General features: G+C 39.4%; 1 protein-coding gene across 2 annotated transcripts; it reads right to left on the reverse strand.

Annotated features, from left to right (window-relative positions):
* Nucleotides 1–2,504: 2,504 nt before the first annotated feature.
* On the reverse strand, nucleotides 2,505–20,161 carry LOC140995041 (tudor domain-containing protein 3-like). Of its 2 annotated transcripts, none has more exons than XR_012178754.1 (14): nucleotides 19,950–20,161; nucleotides 19,092–19,176; nucleotides 16,228–16,293; nucleotides 15,358–15,518; nucleotides 14,043–14,184; nucleotides 13,791–13,862; nucleotides 8,563–8,712; nucleotides 7,926–8,078; nucleotides 7,169–7,346; nucleotides 6,297–6,422; nucleotides 5,203–6,158; nucleotides 4,568–4,693; nucleotides 3,195–3,362; nucleotides 2,505–2,754 (listed from the first exon to the last, which is right to left on the reverse strand). XR_012178754.1 is itself a non-coding variant. In XM_073464928.1 (14 exons), the coding sequence occupies exons 1-13, from the start codon at nucleotides 19,985–19,987 to the stop codon at nucleotides 3,212–3,214; spliced, it is 2,370 nt and encodes a 789-aa protein (XP_073321029.1). In that variant the 5' UTR covers nucleotides 19,988–20,161; the 3' UTR covers nucleotides 2,505–2,754; nucleotides 3,195–3,211. The 2 variants fall into 2 exon arrangements, 1 of the variants encoding a protein (XP_073321029.1); XM_073464928.1 differs by having other exon boundaries at nucleotides 3,195–3,328.
* Between the last annotated feature and the right edge of the window lie 799 nt (nucleotides 20,162–20,960).

Below are 20,960 nucleotides of genomic sequence, written 5' to 3' on the forward strand. Positions count from 1 at the left end.
ATGGTCGGTCATGTGTCGGTTGGTGCATCATTTTTGTCCAGACTGAGATATGTCAGCTACTATTAAATGGAACGCCACAACATTTTTGCACAAATATTCATGTTCCCCAGAGGAGGAATCCTACAGACTTTGGTGCTGCTCTGACTTTTCTTCTAGCGCCACCATCAGTAACATGTTTGTGGCTTGAAGTCCAAACCCTCAACTATTGAATGGATTACCATTAAATTTTACATTCAAGTCCCTTTCAAAATGAATTGTAATGACACCTCCCCTGACTTTTCTTCTAACCCTATCACCAGGTCAAAATTAAAGAAACATGGAAATAGCACAACAACCGTGGATATAAGAAATTAATGTATGGATGAGGTTCTTTGACATATATCAAGTTTCATCAGTAAATATAATCAAAATCGAAGGGCAAAAAGAAATGAGTACATACAACGTTTCTGGCATTTCTTGGCTATTTTGGCATTAAGGGCCTTCCCAGAAGTGACCATATTTGGACAAGAGGGTGGAGCTAAGGAAAATATCCTGAACAGATCTGATGAATAACCCGAGGACATGCCGTGGTAGCAACTGGTCAGTCCCAAGGTAGCCTAATCCTAAAGTATACCCTGATTCATCGTCTGTTTTACACTAAATGGGACCATAATTTACAAAATGAACATCATGCTGTATTGAAGAAGACTTAAAACTAGTGACTGAGACCATAAACTCAGTAGGAAACTGTTTACTGAAGTGATAAATCAAGTGTGAAGTAGTGTCATTTTCTCATAAACTTATATACAATTAGACTTTCTTTTTGCAACCAGTGGAGTTGCCCTGCTGACCATTAGAATAAATGCAGGTTTAAGGCACTTCCACATTGGCTTCACTTTGAACAGGTCTGATGTCTATCACACAGACAATCTTACAGTCACCAGATCTCTTTGGATTGTTAGAAGAACATTCTTGTCGGATTTGAACCCACAACCTTTGTTATTGTGAGGCAACTGTGCTATCCACTGAGCAACAGTGGCACCCACTCATAATCCAACATAAATGTAAATACAATCAAACTGAAGCTAACTGTACAAGCCTGGACATTAAAAAGTGAATTTCCGCCCCAATACATTTCTCTTCGAGTGTAAATCCTTTCTTGTAAAAATCCAATCATGATCTAAGATTGTTTGTAGAATACTGGATAATTATCCAACCACAGTCTGTCACAGAAAAACATGCACAGTATTTTAAGCTTTCAGATTTACTCTGATCACAACATCAACAAGATTGAATCAACTGTGCAGTTACGTAAACATGAAAAACAAGATGTAATCCAATCTGTCCTGCCATCTTTCATAGTCTTTCACTTTCTTTATAAAGAGACAAAACGAGATGTCAAACTAACATTACACAAACATTGAATCGCTCATTCAGTGTTTATTATGGCTTCATAAATACCACAGCCGAAATAGTGAGTAGCCAGTCACATCTTGACTGTTTCGGACAGCATTTTCACAAAACTAATTTACAGTGTGCTTATTACTCATTTGCAAATATGCAATAAAACGTGTCCCATGTCCCCCGTTCAAGCCTTACTGAGTTCCTCTCCTTCATACAACAGCTGCATGAGGATTTTCTATTTGATAAAAATCAGTTTACACTTGTCAAGTAATAACAGTGACAAAAACTGACCTTATAATCCACAGCATCAATATTTGCACACATACATTTGCTGAGTCTAATGACTGAAGGGACCACAGGGCTTCTGCCTAATATTTGTCTTGCCTGACATTTCACAGGGCCAAGAGAAAAATATTCAATATGGAATGGGCTTAATTCCTCTACCAAAATATCACAGTTTATCTGATTGAAAATCAATCCTTTATGATTATCTGGCCAGTGTGTCACGGTCGGTCCCCAGGAACACTTTCAAGAGCTTCACTTTCAGTTCCTCCCCAACAGATAGGTTTCCATATTACCAGCCGTTAATTATTCATCTATGCTCGCTTGGCGTCTCAGTTGGAAAATAAAGCAAATCCTTTGGACCGGTGATACAGAATAGTGCAGCAGCCTCTCTGCTGAACCCTGATGCATTGTCCATTTGTCTCCTTCTGTTGGTGGGAGTGAAACTGGAGCCAAGGTGGACATTATTTCTTGATGTTTAAAACTTGTCTCTCGCACAGCACAGGTCCATAAACAGCCAGCTCAGTGGTGTGTGTGCAGTGCGTGAAGAGCTAGGTACAGTCCCTTTTGTAATGTGCAAAATGATATCTCTGCAATGTAACCGTCTCTATTACAGGGGGAAGAGATTGTCTTACCCTTTGGATTTGCTTCACAGAGCACGACAAACGAGCTCGAGCCTCTTGCTATGGACTCATAATGTCTATGTCTATTCACAAGAGGAGAAATGGCAGGCTCGAAGACAAGAATTCGCAACTTTGGCAACTAAATGGAGAGCTTTCTCTTTATTTATGCATCATTTGAATTTGGTTATTAAAAATAAAACACATTAAAACAACAGATCCACTACATTATAATTGTTTATTTTAATGCATCCATTTAACAAATCTTCACAACATATACAGTAGATATGTCCTTAACAAAGTCAACAGGTGCTCATGTCAGTTTTTCTTTTATTTTTGCATTGTGTCCAAGCCCTTTGAAAAGTTCTGTATGTCTTGACGATGTGGACACTTAAAAATTCAGGAAGCACTCTGGATTGTTGCAGAAAGTCACATCATCTCTGCCGTGGAAGGAGGGGGGACAAGCGCACTGATGGATGGAGAAAAAGAAAACGATTAACAAATTTATAAAAATGAGCATGTTTGAATTTGGATGGCAGTTGAGCATTTCATAAGATCACAACTGCACAATGCATTGTACCATCAGGAGGACTGAAAGTTGACATTATTATATAAAAACAAATTCTACACAAAATTAAGAGCATGAGAGTTTGTTTTAGCTGTGCCTGGCAACAGTTTCTATTACTATACGTAGGTAATAATGCATGAGACAAGGTTACTGAAATGCTAACAAATTACTCTTGTGCCGTCTATACTTCACGTCTATTATAATGTATAATTCAAGGCTACCCCACAGTGAAATGAGGCATGTTAGGAATAAAATATTCCTTTTTTTTGTTTTTTAAAGGACTTGTTCAAACAATGTTTTAATTATTAATGAAAAAAACAAACCTATTTCACATTATTTACCTCTAAAAGCAGACACATCAATCTCGTGCCCTGGGTGGCTGGTAATACTGCTGTGTAGGTCTTGTGCGTCTAGGCTGTCCATCTCCCCCACGGCGAAACTCTAATGAACTGTCATAATAACCATCATCTTCCTCCTGCCAATGCACATTTGACATGGTTGTGATGTTACTGTGGGAAATCAGATTATATGTCACATTCACATTTCATCACCTTCATCAACCCACTTGAATACAGTTCAGTAGATTCCACTTACTATAGAATTAAAAGTCCAGTGTGTAGGCTTTAGGGGGATCTGTGTTTTTGTTACGTTAGAATGAGCTTTTTATATCTACAGAGGTGGTGCATAATCCTCCACAGGGTCCACCATGTTGCACCAGCATGTTTGTACAGGAGCCCAGAACTGACAAACTAAACACTGGCTCTTGAGAGGGTCTTTTGTGTATTTTTTTGTTTTAAGCAGTGTTGGGTAAGGTTACTTTTATAAGTAACTCATTAAATTACAAGATTACTGCCATTAAAAAGTAACTTGTGGCGTTACTGTGTTATCTACTGAGTAAAGTAATGCGTTAGAGTACTTTAGAGTTACCAAAAATTATGGTAAAGCCCCTTTGCGACTCGCTTTGATGTTGGTTATATTGTCCAGACGGCATGTAGCCAACAGTACATGTACCTTTGAATGTTTTGACTCTACTGTCATTTTGTAGCCTTCTATACAGCCCACAATTGGTAACTCTGCAGCCTAATAATAGGAATGACAGATGCAATATAACATTTACAGCTCTTTATTTTGCTAACAATTTGACAGCAAACTGGGCAGAGGCATACAGTATTAGGCACAGCTGTTTCAATGAAAATAATACAACAGGCTCTTTAGTCTAGTATGATGTTTAAAAATGCAACTAATGAACCCGTAAACCATGAGTGAATAATGAGAATATTTACACAGAGTTAATGCTGTCCTCTCTGCCATCTCACTACGGTGAATTAGCTAGCTACGCATGCGCATTGACACAACTGTAGGTTTACCTTCTGCTGGCACGCAGCTAGAAACAATGCAAATGCTTTAGGGATTTTTAAAATTTATTTAAAGGAAAGGAAAAGACAGCAATCTTTTCCAGTAATGGATTACTTTTATGAAAATAGATAATAACAGATTACTAGGATTTGCAGTTAGTTGCAGAAGTTATTCCCAACACTGGTTTTAAGCGACCACCATAGGGGTGTTGAGACGAGGGGTATTCAGTTGGTTGCAAATTGCAACCTCACCGCTATATGCCACTAAATCCTACACTCTGGACCTTTTACTAACACATTGTTATCTTAATGATGATGCAGTATAAATTATGTTATTGATGTGTTTTATTTCTCCTTACCATCACATCGCCAGGAACAGGCTTGATGTTATGTAGCAGGACCTCTTCACAGTTGCCATAATCACTAAATACAACCACAGCCGTGGTGCCTGATGGATGCACAGCATCTATTCTGGCATGGTAGAACTGCACACACACGCACACACACAGACACACAGACACACAGACACACACACACACACACACACACACACACAGAAACAAAAATAAATCTAATTATTTTAAATCAAATATTCCCAGGTCAAACCAAAGACACATTTTTTATCAATTAATTACAACATGACAAACAAATCTAACACGCTGTCAACACTAAGTCAGAGAAAATTAGTCACTAATTATTCTTCGATGTCATTTAGCATGTTAGGTGTCAAACAGAAAAAAAAAAGTGACATTTCTATTATCCTGCATTGTCTGCGATTAGTCACTCTTAGATTTATTTTAAAGTTTTTATAAATTTAGTTGTCTAGTTTGTAATTACTGTCACATGTCACATTATGAGCTAATTTGTGCATGTATGTAATCTGTTTTTATTTCACTATATTTTCTCTTACTTGACATACAGTAAGTTGAATGCAAACACATTTATAAACATTATTGTCAGCTATTGCTATGTTACCAAACCAACGTAGACATACCTTGCTGTCTTCCCAGTACAGTGCCAGGCACCGGTCTCCAGGTTTCCAAGCATGCTCCACATTATGACTTTTCTCTGGCCCTCGAGGACCTTGACCTTTGCCTTGTCCTGACTTTTTTTTAGATCCTGGGTTATTAGGAGCGTTTTTCTTGGAGGGCTGCTGCTCTCTGTTGGGGGGAAATGATGAGTTTGCTGGCTTGATTGGCCCAGTTCTTTTGTGGTCCAGATCTCCATTTTGGAAAGTAGAAGGATCCCCCGTCATGATTCGACAATCCCGTGGTAACCCCGCTTCTTGGGATGTCCCTGAGCTCCCCCCTCTCGAGTTAAAGTTTGGTGGCCCACCATCCCTTTGTCGGTCAAAGTGGTTTGAGTTTGGCCGGTCAGTCTTCCCCATCCTCCTGCTGTTGTTGTGCTCTTCAATTCTGTCTTGACGTTTATTATTTCCTCTTCCATCCAGCTCCTCGCCTCCAGAATTGGTCAGTTTAGTAGTGGGTGGAGTATCTTTTACCCCTCTTCTATTAGACAGTCCAGCCATGTTTCCACCACCATCCCCATTTCTGTATCGTTGGTGGTGAGATCCACTAAACTCCATCTGCTGCTGAGGTTCTTTGGAACGTGTAAAAGTAGTCGGGAAGGATGAAGGAAAAATCTGCTCATCTCGCGTCTCTCTCCTGTCGTTCTGCGATCTGTCCGATGTGCCCCGTGACCATCTCTCCTGGCCCTTCCACTGCTGGGCCTGAGCTGATGCTTGGGAGGTTGTACAGTTAGAGAGAGGCTCCTGGCCTGGTTTGGGAAAATCAGTGTCCCTGTGAAAGCGAGGTGGTCTGTCATTCCTTTGTTGCCTATGCTCATTATACGAGGAGAACTTGGTCTGAGATGTCTCTTTGGAGTAGTAGTCTGAGTTTGAGAAGTTTGCTTTACTCTCATGGTATCTCTGAGGTGCCTGGCTCTTTTGCTCTGAGAAAACAAACCAAACCCATATTTAGAATCATTAAATGTGTTCTTTCCTAAAAAGAAATCAAGAAAAAAGATGAAGCATGACAGTTATTGACCTGAGAGAGGGGCCAAAGCATTTGAGTATGAAAGTTCACCCACCATCAATGGAGAAAACTCCCATCTTGGATTCCAGAAAGTCAAACAGAGTGCTTGGTCCAGATGGCCGTCCCCCTGCTCCCTCCTCCTCATCTTCATTTCTAGACCGGCCTCTTCCCCTTCCTCTGGCTGAAAGGAATCCAGAAATAAGATTATACAGACCCAACTAAGAACAGTTTGATCAAAGAAACTGGCTGTTTGATTGTGTACACCTTCTAGCCCTGGGTGTCTGAAGTAGGTGTGACATTGTTTTGTTTGTCTCGGTATGTGCATACATGTGTGTTTGTGTTCACTTTAAACCTGAACCCAACTCAATCAGGTCTTTTACTTGTGCTCAATGTGAGCAGTATTAGGGAAACACATATACTTTTAGATTACATTAATTTGATGTAATGCTCTGTAGCTCGCTCAGACGATCCATGTGTGCAGCAACAACAAAAGCTTTAAAATCAGGCACTGCTCACAGTGGCTGTACCACATGATGAGAAAAAAGAGAAAAGTAGGCAGTTCATGGTAATATAACAAGTTTAAAGTTGTTACGAGATGATTTTCAACACTGAAACAAATACGAAACAATGACTGCAGCTAAAGTAGAACATCCATCTGAAGCCTTACGGTGTGCCTGGGAAAATAGTCAGCAGTAAAGTGTGTATGCAATGCACTGTGGACCTTTAACTAGGCTGTAGGTGATTTTCAATGCATTTAAAAAAGGACCTCCACATCACTACCCCCTATTTCACTCTTGCTCTGTCGGAACACCAAGTATTTCAGGCTATGGGACGTTTTCTCAAACCAAAGCGGGGCAGCATGTGTGTGTGTGTGTGTGTGTGTGTGTGTGTGTGTGTGTGTGTGTGTGTGTGTGTGTGTGTGTGTACCTCTGGGTGGGGGCTTGGTTGATTCAGCAACTGGAGGGCCAGGTCTGCTACCAGAAGATCCTGTCAGTAGACTGTTTAGTGCCACTTCAAGGTTGTTGTTATTGTCCATTAGAGCCTGCCGAGCAGCCTCCCTGTTAAAGCCCATCTCCATGATGTCTCTCAGAGCACGTTCATCCACCTTCAAACAAGACATAATGACAGACAGAACACAGACCCAAAATTGTATAAAATGTGCAAGAAGAGGAGGAAAAGACATGTGGATGGAGAATAGTTTGGTAACATTAGACATGGATGTAAGGTTCGTTGTGATGGAGAAAGATGAATTTGATGGACACTGGAGAAAGAAAAAGGTCCACAAAGAACCTCCCCTCCTTTTAACTGGGTCAGACATGGGTATCACTTTGAGATTTCTTGCAGCCAGCCAAACAAAATAATATCACGTTCCATTCGATTGTAGTGTTCAGCCCAAAGCTGGCTGAGTTCTGCCAAGACACTGGCGAGTCACACCACACAGCTACACAAATTGACCGCAACTTGATTGGTAAAACCTGATCACTACAATCCTAACCCTCTGACTCATTTAGATTTCCTCAATATTATAGTCAATGCCCCATCAAGTCTATGAGCCGTGAAACTACCAACCTTTAAGTTGCTTTATTACAAAATCATCACTTAAGCACAGGTGGCTTTCATAACTATCTTATATTTAACTGACTTAAAACAGTTCAACAGGTTTGGACCGAGTTTGTCTTCTCACCAGCTCTCTATAGTTTCCATCTTGTCTGCTGTCAGTTCTTTCGACCCTGTCTTCCCGTCTCCTCTGCTGGTATGAGTCTCGGCTCCGGGAGGAGGAAGCAGCGCTGGATAAATTGCTGCCTGCATTTCCTCCACCTCCAAATGTTCGGGGACCCTAACAAGTGAAAGAACATAAAGATCAATACAGCTGCAGGGCTAGACTAAACAAAAAAGAAACAGAAGTTTGTAGCTGACAATGTAATTATGATTTTTAATTTGAAGGGTTACTCGAATGTCAGGGCCAATCAAGGTTAAGATGAATGTCAATAAGGTGCATGTACTTTTAAATGGAGGCCAAATGAAATAGTTTGAGGAAATGCAATCAATAATGGATATTATTTGTTTACAAGACGATGTTTACAAGGTCCTGAAAATCAAATTATAGGTTAACCAGAATATTGCTACATTTTGTTGCCTAAGACTTTAACAAAGTATAATAGATATGCACTATCATACACTATATATTGTGAGGCAAACCAAACAAATACGAGTTAGAAAATGTTGCAGTAGCTCTGTAAAATTATTAAGTACCCCTTAGTTACCACAACCATCTATTCAATACCATTTAACACACATACCCATGATAGGGGTTTACATACCTCTTTGGTCTTGGCCACCTCAGCAATAGCTGCTGTCCGCTGCTTTTCAAACTCGGCATTCTCCTCAGTACTTTTGAACACGTTGAGAGTCTGGAGCGTCTTCCTCTGGTCGAGTTCTCTGCTGTCTACTTCATCCTTCCTTGCACATTTCTGCAGGGAGCAAATAGAGTAAGAACATGTTCTCCAGAAAACTTGTCAATCATGTGTAGGTCCTCAAGAAGAAGAATCAATGAGCTTGTCAGTTTCCACATTTTGTGGAATTACATGAGAACTACATAGTTATGTTTTAAAAAACTATAGTCTAAGTCTAAAACTATAACCTCAGTCAGAGAAGTCATCATTTGACTGGAGCAAATCATAGTAAGTAACTGTGATGGCCGCAGACGCGTCCACACCACAGTAAACACCGTCTGCCTGTCGGTAACCCCTCCTCTTGCACTCACTCACATGTTTGATGCTTTAATCATTAGTATAATTTGTACACTTAGGTTTATTCCTGCACGTTGTTATTGTTATTATTAGGATCGACACACATCGTTAAACATATGTAAACAAATAAATACACGACGCATAGTCTTTTGATTTCATACCTCATATAGACTTTATTTACTTTAAGCATGTCATGGTCACACATTTGCAAGTGCACACATTTGTGTTGACTATGGGTTTGCTGTTATTTTGTATTAATTCTTTTTGTCCTGCTTTATTTACCATGCCCGCTGCGGGGGTCCTGAGTCTGGCCAACTCCGGCGTCGTGGTGGGATGTGCGGCGGCGATTGGGGTCCGGGCGGAAACCAGCCAAAAGACGGGCAGAAAGGTTCCGCCAGTTTAAGACCTGCTCAGCATGATCCAACTGCTGTCCAGTCGTGGGGGGGAATTTAAGATTTTGTTGGGATTTTGTTATGTTTAATTTGAGTTAGATTATTTTGTGTATATATGTAAATATTAGTTTAAGTAGGTTATTTTGGTAGAAATCTATATTTTGTTTTTTTGCACAATTTTTGGTTCTTTTGTAAGCTTAATTGATTTGATAATTATCCTGTCATTTATTTTGGTTTAGTCCAGTAGTATTTAAGCAGTTCCTTTGTTTCATTTGGCAGAAGATAGGTGGAGGGTGTGTTTGTGTCTGGTCTCTTTGGTTTTGTTATGTTAACCTTTAAAGGGCCCTAAATCTTTTGTGAACTTTTTGAGTTTGACTTTGAAAAAATAAATTTAAGCTATTTTTGCTATTTTGGAGTCTGCGTCCCTGTGTCAACTGCTGGGTCCCTCACAGTAACATAGTAACATAGTAAGCCTGATTATGAAGCAAGAGGTTACTTTTCTGAAGCGAAGGAAATTGAGCAGGCAATTGTTAGACAGCTAGAGCAATGAAGGCTGAAGTAAAATGCAAAAGTGGAAAACTTAATGACTTCATTAGCATTTATAATGTATAAGGTGTTATGAGGTTAGTTCATCCAAATTACAAATAAAATACATTAGGGCCTATTTTTGTGGGCCAAGTCCATCAAAACCACGCCTGTTTCTGATGATTTTGTCAAGAAGAGCAAAAAAACAGCAATAACAGAATAATGCTTAAAACGTAGATAAATTAAATCAATTAAACACTCCCCAGCCAGTAAACGCGTTGAGATTGGCATTAAAAAATTACAGCTTAATGTGGATAAAGAAGGAGCGCCGGTAAATCACTTCTGTTTATAAATTAATATGATTGATTCCGACAGTATCCGTTGTTCGCAGCTGCTTTAGACAGTATGAAGAGCTTGTCGTTCAATTAAGTCCCTGCAGCCATCTGAAGGCAGCAGGACATGTAAGTTGAGCAATGGGAGAATTTGTCGAGCCAGAGCTGAGTGTCATGACCGTCCACTGTATTTACCTACATTAAATACATAACAACACATCAGATGGGTCTGTTATGACTTGGTATTCTGATGTATATGCCAGAGAGATCAGATTACCTGAAATCATAATCAAACATTGTTTTCAATTATTTGTTTCAGTCTTGATTGTACTAATTAAGTGTTAAAAAAAGACACTAGCTGTCTTTGGCTGCAGATTTTGGGTGCTTTGTGTTCACATCATGCCGATCCGCCCCATCGGACAATGGTATGATATCCTGGAGAACTTGTTTCTTTATTTGTGGAGCTGTTGTCGTCATGCGTCACCGTGGCCGGCACTCTTGTGTAAGAATATAAAGACTATAGATATAGACCATGTGAATGACCTCTGATCTATATTCCACTTCACCCATTTTACACTATGTGCTGCTGCACCTATATGAACAAAAATAGCAGGTGGCTATTGCTTTGCACTCTTTGTTGCGACGGCATGATTATAATAGGGCCCATTATTGTTATTACATCTAGAGGTACCAACTAGGCCTGCACGATATGAGGAAAATCTGCGATGTGCGATAACACTGTTCAATATTGCGATGACGATATAACTTGCGATAAATAAACAAATATTGAAGTTTGCATATTATTAACTATACAGTTAATAATAATGTTTCCGCATTAATAGGTACACTGCTAACATAGACCCCAAACATTGAATAGCCAATGTCCACTGAATAAAGAATGAAATAAATAATTTCGAACATGCTTTTATTGAACAAACTGCACATGAATACCCAACCAATTAAGCAGAACATTAATTTAAATAAAACATTATACCTATATGAAATTAAAGTTTAATTTCCCCTGCTCCCTTTAAACTATTTTCTTGTAAACTCAACCAAAACATCTCTTACCATGCAGAGTTGAAATAAATAAAACATCCAGGGGGAAACAACTTAAATAATTAAATAAATATAAATTAAACATGGCACTTTAAATTAACTGTAATGTCTCTCATCACAATCATCAAGGCCCTTGACTCTGCCTAACAAGGTGCAGAGATCTGTAGTATGAGGGACAAAACTGAAATAGAGTAGGGCCAGCCCACTAAATCAAGAGAAAATAAAATCAGGAAAAAATATCTACCCGTTAGGGCAAGTTACAACCTTAGTTATTCCCTTAACACAAGTTCTTGGCCAAGAAAACCAGCATGTTAACTTTGTTAGGTTGTTACCACATTCCCAGATGTGCTGATGTGCTCACACAGTACCTGTCATTGTAACACGTTGTAACAGTCAGTTATTTAATGTAGTGGCACTAGGTGGCGCCTCCTTTTGTTTAGTGGGTAATGTAACCTGTACGATGAAGAAGAGCAGGTGTACTTCCGCTCCTCATGAGAAAGGATACCGCTAACAGAGCGAAGACTTCCCTTTTTATTTTGTGAAGTGTTGGTAGAAGAACCTCGGCCTGTGTTCATTTGCATGTATGCCTGTAACATTAGTGCCGTAGAGACCTGGCATGGTGCGGTCAGTGTTATGAATAAAAGTGCCGTGCGGAAACCCCCACATGTTGCCTGCCGTCTCTTGAGTAACCAGAGCAACCGCACTAAAGTGGACCATCACCTTCCCCTTCACCAGCCCACGTTACACCGTCGTCTCTCCTGAATCCAAAATAAGTTCATATAGCAGAAGTGCTGTTTCTTTTCACCACAAGGCCTTCGTCGACCATTTTCATCGCTTTTTTCTCCTCCCTCAGCCATTATAACCTGGCAATCACCACCAAACTGATGCCGATTAATTTTGTCCGGGTAGCTAACGGCTAGCTGGGGCTTCATCTGATTGGCCTTTGTAAACAGGGCTCCGTCTGATAGGCTAAATGTTAGCATGCTCATGGCGCATGTAAACAAAATGATTTTTCTTATTCATCGCGTGTCAGGCAGTCTTTTGCGATGTGTTTATCGCACATGTTCATATCGCGATGACGATGAAAATTCGATTTATCGGGCAGCCCTAGTACCAACTTATGCACATAGCTTGGGTTTCATTTGCCCAGGTTTTTAGATCTCCACCAGTAAGATTTCTGCTGCCATTCCAATTCATCGGGGGAGAATGGAATTCAATTTGTGGTACAAAAAAACACAGCAATGTCTCTTTCTAATGAAAATGCCCCTGTTATTCTAGATTATTCACACACACACCTTGTTGTCGACAGTAGACTATTTTAAAATTGATTTTAAAAGGGAAAGGAAGATAAAACCAGACATATCTGTATGCCTCATATCATTTAAGTTAAGTGTTAATTGATATAAATATGACTAAAATTGACTTGACGACTACTGGGCCAAAGGAAGGCAAAAAAAATCTGATGATATGTGAACACTCTTTCAGGGGAATAACTGCTGTGAAGCATAGTGGTAGCAACTTCATACTGTGGGAATGTTTCTGAGTAGCACAGACTGGGAGAAGTGGAACCGACTGGCTGACTGAACATAGAACCAAGGAAAATGCGGGCAAGGATTTGAAGAGAATCTGTTTCAGAGTGCCAATTACTTTGGAACAGGATCACAACCCGAAGCAAGAACTTCACAAAGCTTGAGCAAATCTGGAATGAAGTGTGGGTGAAAATCCCAAAATCAAAGTGTCAAGCTGGTACGGATGTACCCCTCTCTGAAGCTGTGATCCCTGTCAAGGGAGTATTGACTCACGCTCAGTAGTTTAAAAATGAGATATGGCTGTGTTTATCTTTCTTTAAATAGCTGTGCAAAAAAAATAAATCCAGAAAGATTGAAGACAGTTCAATACTTTCTGAAGACACTGGGTATTAAGCATCATTATTCTTTTCAAATCTAATACTGTGTATAGATTCTAATTGTTTAACAATATGACAATCTATATAAATAATTTTTATGTATTTATTATTATTATTATTATTATTATTATTATTTTTAAATGGTGCACTTTAGAGCCCTGCTTACTGTTATCTAACACTTAATCTTTTCTCACCTTTCTACCAGTTACCACAGAATTTTATTTTAATACAAATGCAACACTTAATTTTTGAGGGGAGGGGAATGCTGTCATTGCATTGTTTGCAATATGTGTGGTAGGACAACAAGCACAATTAAAATGCAGTCATGCATTTTAAAGATTCATGAAGACCCTTACGATTCATTTAAAAAGATCACAGGGAACATTACTAAGAAAAAGGACATCAAGGTCCACTCCTGGAGCCAGGCCTGGTCCCTGACCTCTCATTTTCATACAGTTGCATTATTTTTGTTAGTTTGCTGTTTTATATTCCTATTTCTAGTTTGTTTTCTTCATGTGTTTATTTCAGAACACACTTTGTAACTTATTTTGAAAAGTGCGCTATTGTTATTGTTATTATTCTCACCTGACCAAAGGGCACAAAGGGGGGAGGTCCACCTTCTGCTCCAATGTTACTCCTGCTGTGTTTGGCCAGACTCTGCAGGTTTGAATGGTAAAGGGAGATCATTCTTAAAAACCAGGAAAAAACACAATCATAGCAAGAGTAATGACAGGCTGGGGTTGGCCTTTAATGCAGATTTAAAATGATTACCAACATATGAGTTCCATATTTTCTTAGTAAAAGTAGCTGAGCCATCATTACAAAAGCAGCCCTCACCCTTTGTAGTTCCCATTTCTCCACCATGTGATCAACCTCTCCTCCAAGGACAGAGATTTTTGAGTCATCGAGCAGCAAAAGACCATTTTTAACCTGGACCGTACCAAGCAGCTTTACCTTTGTTCCAGGGGGGGTATTAAGACTGAAAAAAAGGACAAAACAATACAAAAGTATTTATGAGAAGATGCTTCATATATAAATTGTTTAACCAACTGTTAAATTTTAAACACATTCAAGGGTTTAAGATATTATAACTGCATATCCCAAGCCACACAACCTATTGCCTTACCCATACCACTTTATAAATGACATGGAGCAGTGCCAGGGGATGGGTGGCGAGGCTAGGAGAGACTATTAATAATCCCAGCTGCTCACCCATCCTCATGGTAAATTAAAAGCCCCTCTATCTCATCAGGCCTGATAAGGCCTCTGCCTCTCTCATTAAGAAAGCACAGGGACTTAGAGGGATTTCCAGCTACTGATGCCTGATGCCAAAGCAACAATTAGGGATTTCACTCCAAACCTCTGGGATAGATGCTGTTCTCATGATAGTGGCCGATGCACAAGTGAGGCACACTATCCTCGATTCAATCACATACAAAAAAATCCTACAAACACACTATTCACCCTCTGAACAATGCTGCTACTTAACACTTAATTGTCGTTCCTCTATATTGCTGTCTTACTCGCTGAACAGTTGTGTAATCCTTTTCATCCTTCTTTGCCACTCACTTATGTCCTCACGCACACTAAAGCGGACACTTTCATAAGAAACACTAACCACCGCTGTTGGCAGCCAGGGCATGCGTGCCGCTCATAAAGAGGGGATTTGTTCTGTTCTCTCCTCTCTTCCCATCAGGAAGTCAAGGCCCACATTCTGGCCACTCCACCTGTACAGACTGGCTAGTCACCATGGCAGCAGTCACCAAGGCCACCGTTGCTGGGATGGAGATGTAATTAAGGCTGGGAATTGCTCGATAGCTGCCACCACGTGGAAATTGCAGATAAAGGGGAAAATTGAGGCATTTGGTGGGGTGAGAGTGTTGACAAGGAGTTGAAGGAGAAGGTTGTGTGCAGAATCTCACACATTTGCTTTGAATATATGACGAACTGAGGTGATGACCTTTTGCTTGGCATCTATTAAGCAACTGGAAATACATTGGTTACAATTATATATTTTTAAACCATAACAATGTTTTTTCTTACAGGTATTACACAGTGATATTACGTTCTCAGATAATTGCAGTGCACCGCATCCCATCATTTGCACTAGATCTGACACATTCCTCATGCAACAAAACGATTATATAGGTACCTGATCTTAGACAGGTGTTTAAACTCCAATCCAACACAGCTGGTATGCCCATCTGTCATCTGTAGCCGCAGCATTCGCGGTGCACCCTGGGACTCCTCGTGGTCTTTAGGAGCTGAGACATTCCTCACCTTCTGCACCTGGAGAACACATGGACCCTCCAACTGGCCACGTGCAGGAGATGAAAAAAGAATTAAAGCCTAATAGGCAAATCGGCAGCATGCCAGGGAGGATTGGGACAGCGAAGTGCATGCAAATATTTATCAATGGTTGGTCCAAATTATTTCTATGGCATAAGAGAACTCTTTTCATTTAATGTACCGGTGTCAGCACAGATTTTGTTATTCCTTCATTGCCTCAGATTGAGTATAATTTTATTCAAAACCATTTATCAGATCTGCCCTCTCATATAATGTTTTATATTTCTGTCAAGCAAAAGGTCTAAATAAAGTCTACAAATCTCTACAATATTACAATCTATATGTAGTGTTATACATATTAAAAATAGCATTCAGTCTGTTACACACATACACAAGGTGCATGCCATGAGTGTGTATCTTGTTCTAAGCATGAAGGGAGCACAGGTTAAGCTTACACAGAATTACATGTTTTAATCCTCTGACACTATTTGGAACATCAAATTTTCTCTCCAGTTGCTCAACTCCAGTTTAACAGCTGTAGAAGCGTTTCTCTGATCCTTGTTTGTCAGTGTGTTAGGGCCATCTAGTGTCACCAATGAGAACTGCATTTCAGCTGAAAGCGTCAGCCTTCACTGACTTTCGATGTTAAAACAGACTGACCGAGACACATAATTTCCCACGTCTCATACATACAGCATTGACATGGACGTATAAGTATTTTAGCACAACTCACCTTCTCTGTTCTTCCACTATTGATATCAGCTGGTAGGAATTTTCTCCCAATAGGCCTAAGATCATTCTGCAAAGGAGATATTGCTTAATTAAAAATAAATAAATAAACAAATAAGGTGCAAATCACAATGAGATTATGCCTCAAGTACACTCCAAAAAGGTGCTTGCTAACACTGTGCTGTGAAAAAATAGAAATAATCAGCAATATCATTCAGTATATATTCCATGGTGTCATTTCAATTTGTATGGTGTACTGGGTGCAATCTAACTGAAAAGAAATTGAGCTTTCAATTATTCTTAATATTTAACACAGTTATTTTCAGAAAACTATATTACTGCAGCTGACAATATCTATAAATGTCGGCCTTTTATTTCCCCAGTAAGCCTGAAAAAAGAATCGCTTTTTTTGTATTGATATCTCAATAAATGTCTCTTAAATTATGATACAATTATTTCAAAATGCTGCATCGAAACGTGTAACAGATTTGAGGAAATGAGATCACTGTCTTCTTAGCAAAGCAGCAATTAAAGATTTCGCTCATTGTTTCTAAGGCCCTACAAGCTTAAAGCCAAAGTGACTACATGTTGGTTCAGCCAGGTATGCAGTAATAAGTCGCTGTGCGGTCTGAGATCTTTTGGCAGCACTCCAGGCCAGAACGCAAAGGTCAAAGCTTCTGCAGTAAAAGCACCTATTGTATGTTCTGGAATTGTCTGCTACTGTGGGTCAGGTAAACAGCATCACAGTCTTATCTGAAATCCTGATTCAACTCTTTATTTTGTGCCATCCGACTGAACTAGCATTTGTCAGGCGAAACGTCAGGTGGAGAGAACTCGTAGCATGTGGCTAGTTAGCAGGAGCTTCGGGATAGCATATTAGCTGAGCTCCATATGTGGTGCAGTGCTGAATTCTTGTTATCTTGTACTTGAGTTGAGTTATTCATACAGTGCCACTATACTACTTAGACCAATGTCCATGAGTTGGCGCAGGTTATGCTGCAGCTCATGGGGTTTTTTTAGCCTGCAGAGCGAAGCTTTGTTCAGATCCACTGCTCCTGTGTGCGCTGTTAAAGTTACTGCATTATGCTGTTAATACAAACTCACTCGACTTACTTCTTGTATCCATTTCAAACCAACAGCCCTCTAGCGTTTTAGCAGACAGAAAACCTTCATTTCTTAACAAGGCTTGTACTGTGAAACATTTGCAGGAATGTGTTTTTGAAAAACCACTGACTTGCAAGATTCACATACATGATCTACTTAAACTGTCACCTCTGTCAGCTTTTCTCAAGTTTCACTCTACTGAAGTGTAATCATATTTATTATTTTGATGTTTAACTTCAGAATAAGAAAAGTTACAATGTGTCACAACAACATGATGGACTGTAGTGCTGCTGTCATTCATGGGCTGAGTCATGTGTGACAACCATTGATGGAATTTGGTCTTACTGGGCAAGTCAGGTATTAAGCCTCATATCAAACCGGTTTGAAAGATTTGAAATCCACCCAACCCTAACTTGTTCCATTGAGACAGACTTCCATCTGACCTGGTTTAGGTCAGGCCCAGCTACAACAGCTAAACTATTATGTAAGGATGCTCCAATCAGGATTTTTGGGGCCGATCACCAATTGCTGGAAGCAGTACTGGCCAATCTGATCACAGATCAAGAGTACATATCTTAACATGGTATCTATAGTTGTTAGTTGTTAGTTATTAGTGGCACAATAAACACTTTTCAAATGTTGTGGAAATAAATAATTATATGTATTTTGATTTGAAGAATAGGTGTAAACCAAATAAAAAGTTACCTGTGGACAGAAAAAAAAATCAGAATTAAGAAACAATAATAGGACACAGAATTTAGTAACACAGAATTACTAAAAAGTTGCTGTTAGTCTTGATCCCTGCAGAGACAACCGACCAAACTATTTAGAGCCAATATCAGCAGATAAAGATCGTGGGCCAATGGCCGATGAATCAAAGCACCCTTACCGTTACTGGGCAAGATGATCTCAAGTTAAAATTACTGGTGGCTTTGAGGAGTGCGATAACGGTCGGTCAGTAGCCAAAAACAAGCACTTCTAGCAGACATATAGCACAGTTGCCCTCAAGGGGATTACGTTAATTACGTGAAAGCTATTGCAACCTGTGTCACAGCTGCTGGCATTTTACTAGACCAATTCTAAAACTTTTTGTACCTCTTTGTCATTTAGCCACAAGAATATACAAGTATGTTTATTTATGTTCATAGACATGTTAATGCTACACCATCACAGCTCATCTCTGAAGAATTAATACACCTTTGTCCTTATGTTAAATTTCTGATAACAGGTTAGCAGGTAAGCAAAGAACTGTTTTTTCAGACACAAAAAGGTAAACAGTTTGATGGGAATGTTTTAAATAATCTGAAGAGCTGAGGCTGGGTCTGCCAATAGTGGGTCATAAAATGACACAAATTAGCATTAGCCTCCATAATATTGTTCTCATTATGGCTAGGCAATATATCCACATTACATCAATATTGTATTATGACACTACATATCGTCCAAGATAGATCACAGTAAAGTGATTACTGATGACTATTTATCAAAAAACGCGTATCACATTACTACCTGTAAATATTGCAATATAATTTTAAGGCCATATCGCCCAGCCCTAGTTTCCATACAAGTCTACCTCCGCTAGTAAGTCCAGCAACTGCCAGTTTTAAATTGTTTCTCAATGAATTACCACAACATTTCAAAACCATTTCCCACAACAGTCGACAGATGAGTTTCAATCACAGTGAAATACAATATCTGCATACTGCTGGGTAGACTGCTGTTACACTGGTAGGTGTGTGTAAAACTTGTAAGATTAGAACTTACGTCAAGTGCAATACGGATAATGTCACTGTGTGTTATTTTCTCAGCAGATCCTTTAAGTTCTGCTATGCCTTCATCACTTAGGTACCTGGAAGACAACAGTAAAGGGGAGGGATGGAGAGGGAAGATGAAAAAGTTAGCAGAGGTTACAAGTAGTACGTGAGCATATCCTGCAATAAAGAAGCACCTTCATACTGCACGTAAATCTCAAAAAATCTGCTAATACTACAAAAATAATTCAGATTATGGCCTCAGCTTCTTTGGTCAGAGTATATCATGTGTAAAAAAAAAACTAATATCAGATGTATAAAAAGTAATCTGTATAATATCACAATACTAACTACGTTGCAACACTGCTGCAGGTGCCATCCCATTGAGAAAAACACAAAACTGGATTAATGTTCATATTTGGATGTTTTCAAGACGAAGGTGGGCTACAGTCAGTGAAGTATTCTAATTAGCTAGATATAGTGCGTGCTGCTGGGAAGTTATGACTTTCAAAAGCACTTTTTAAATTCAACTGAGGTCGGTGCTCTGTAACCGTCCCTGCATGCACCTATGGGTAAACTGTAGCGTCAGTAGTTTGAGTTATGTTAATGACATGCTAAGTCTGTATTAGCTAGCTAACGTTGTTTATCTCGCTAGCTCTTAGTTAACTTTGCCTTAGTTTCGCTTCAGACGAGCTAATAACATTGCCACAACCTGCACAACCTACAGGGGTTGCGAGTAATTTGGCAAATTTCGTGTTCTCGCAAAACCCCCATGTAGATATAGCTAATGATTAGTGTTGTTAGCTAACAGCAATCTGGCACCTCAGTGAGTTAGCTGTAGCTCACTGACGTTAGCTACCATGCTACCTACCAGCCCTCTTTGGCCAGGGAATCTGTCAGATCGGTCATTTTCGTCCAAACTGTAGATGTGTACACAGCGACGCCAATACGTTTAAAGTGAGCACACTTGAATAACGACTATCTAATTTTGTAAAACATATTCTCCTCCCAACAATAATAAAGCTCGCTAATGTGAGTATTGAACGACCCTACGTAACATACGTCACCGAACGAGACGCGCTCAACAAGTATGGAGCGCCGAGAGGGTCAAAATACATTTTCGGATTTCGATTTTCAGTATGGCTAGTTTAATTGTGTCTGACATCCAGTGGTAAAAGACATCCTTTGTTTTTACTTCATGCATTTTTGAACTCATTGTGAAAATGATGATATAGTCCACTCTAATCATATTATGAGGCCAATTACCAATTTCCTCTTGGTATGCACCCCTTGTTTGGCTGGTTTGGGACAGGCCAATCACATAGGCATACTAAATCTGGCAACACAACACAATTATTAGGACCTCAAAAGAGATTTCAATACTTCCCTTTTGGGGGAGCATAGACATGTTTGCATGTGTTTCATATATCACCTGATTCCAGTTGGACTCCCAAACTAAGACTTCCTGTAATGAAAACTTAAAACATGCTTAACAAATGGTTCATATATTGCTTTTTATTGCGCCTACGCCCCTTTGCCATAGGGTTAGTGTGTTTAATGACATACAGTAAACCAAAGGTGATTTAAATAGTTTTACTAATGTTTTATGGTGGTTCTGGTGATTAAAAAAATGTGTTTCTATTAATGATAATCATTTTGCTTTCTTTTTATTTTTGGAAAGCAAAAAGAATATTTTTTTTTTGAAGGACAAAAGACATTTGTGGAAGCATACCTGGCATGGTGTAGTTATTAGTGAAGCAAAACCCCAAGCGATACAATTTTAAATGAAACCACAAGATGGTAGTAGATGCACACTGAAATGCTGAAACAGCGCCTACTCTCCTGATGCAAATTACACAAGATTTAGAGCCCTTTTTATTTA

This window comes from Pagrus major, chromosome 4 (assembly GCF_040436345.1).
Source record: "Pagrus major chromosome 4, Pma_NU_1.0".
In the NCBI taxonomy this organism is placed as follows: domain Eukaryota; kingdom Metazoa; phylum Chordata; class Actinopteri; order Spariformes; family Sparidae; genus Pagrus; species Pagrus major.

Bases quoted from the DNA above. Each gene is read 5' to 3' on its own strand.
- LOC140995041 (XM_073464928.1), bottom strand. From the start codon at position 19,987: ATGACCGATCTGACAGATTCCCTGGCCAAAGAGGGCTG. The intron at 19,177-19,949 runs GTAGGTAGCATG...GTTGTCTTCCAG, and splicing joins TCCCTGGCCAAAGAGGGCTG to GTACCTAAGTGATGAAGGCA. The intron at 4,694-5,202 runs GTATGTCTACGT...GTGTGTGTGCAG, and splicing joins TGTACTGGGAAGACAGCAAG to TTCTACCATGCCAGAATAGA.